Source organism: Buceros rhinoceros, unplaced genomic scaffold (assembly GCF_000710305.1).
Source record: "Buceros rhinoceros silvestris isolate BGI_N320 unplaced genomic scaffold, ASM71030v1 scaffold22078, whole genome shotgun sequence".
Taxonomy (NCBI): domain Eukaryota; kingdom Metazoa; phylum Chordata; class Aves; order Bucerotiformes; family Bucerotidae; genus Buceros; species Buceros rhinoceros.
In genome coordinates, this window is record NW_010426617.1 from 7013 (window position 1) to 7638 (window position 626).

At 62.1% G+C, this 626-nt stretch overlaps 1 protein-coding gene across 1 annotated transcript in view; it reads right to left on the bottom strand.

The window, feature by feature from the left end:
- SEMA7A (semaphorin 7A, GPI membrane anchor (John Milton Hagen blood group)) overlaps positions 1 to 626 on the bottom strand; it is a gene marked incomplete at its 5' end in the record, with an annotated part of 8976 nt that overhangs the window by 4542 nt on the left and 3808 nt on the right. Inside the window, one exon of the mRNA XM_010141593.1 lies at positions 86 to 225. Coding sequence (XP_010139895.1) covers positions 86 to 225 — 140 coding nt within the window. The remainder of the gene's footprint in view (positions 1 to 85; positions 226 to 626) is intronic.

Genomic DNA, 626 nt, shown 5'->3' on the forward strand with positions numbered 1-626 from the left:
CGTGGGCGTGTAGACCCGGAAGGCGTGGCGTGTCCGTCCGCCACCCCTGTGCCTCCCCACCAGACCCCCGCTGTTCCGCTGGTACCTTACACAGCTGGGCCACGCGGGAGATGTTCCTCGGGGCCTCGGGGCTCTTATCCGGGTTGTCTTCACGGAAGAAGTAGTAAATCTTGTCCTGGTGAGGCTCTTCGTGCCTTAAGGTGGTGGCTTTGACGAACTGAGGGTCTGACAAGGGAAGTGAGCCGTCAGAACACACGTTCCATCTGAAAAGCCACCAGCGAGGACCAATCCCGAGTGCTCTCCACTCACGCTCAGGCAAGATGAGGAAACGCAAATGCTGCCTGAGCTCCAGGCGAAGGGCAGGGCTGAGCCCACCCTCTACACCTGACTGGTGCATCGCACTCGCAACCACTCTTCACGTGCCCCTTCCCCGGGGGTCGCCCTTCCTCGCCCTCCTGCCCAACTCCACACGCCCGGTCCCCTGAAGGCCACGTCCCCAGAGGCCGGTGAAGCCTCGGCTGCGCTGCACAAAGGAAACCCGCTCTCCCTTCTCGCTGTAATCACACGGGAAGGCTTCCTCGGGGGCAACGAGCTGCCCCGTTGTTTGTGTTTGCTGTGGAAAACCC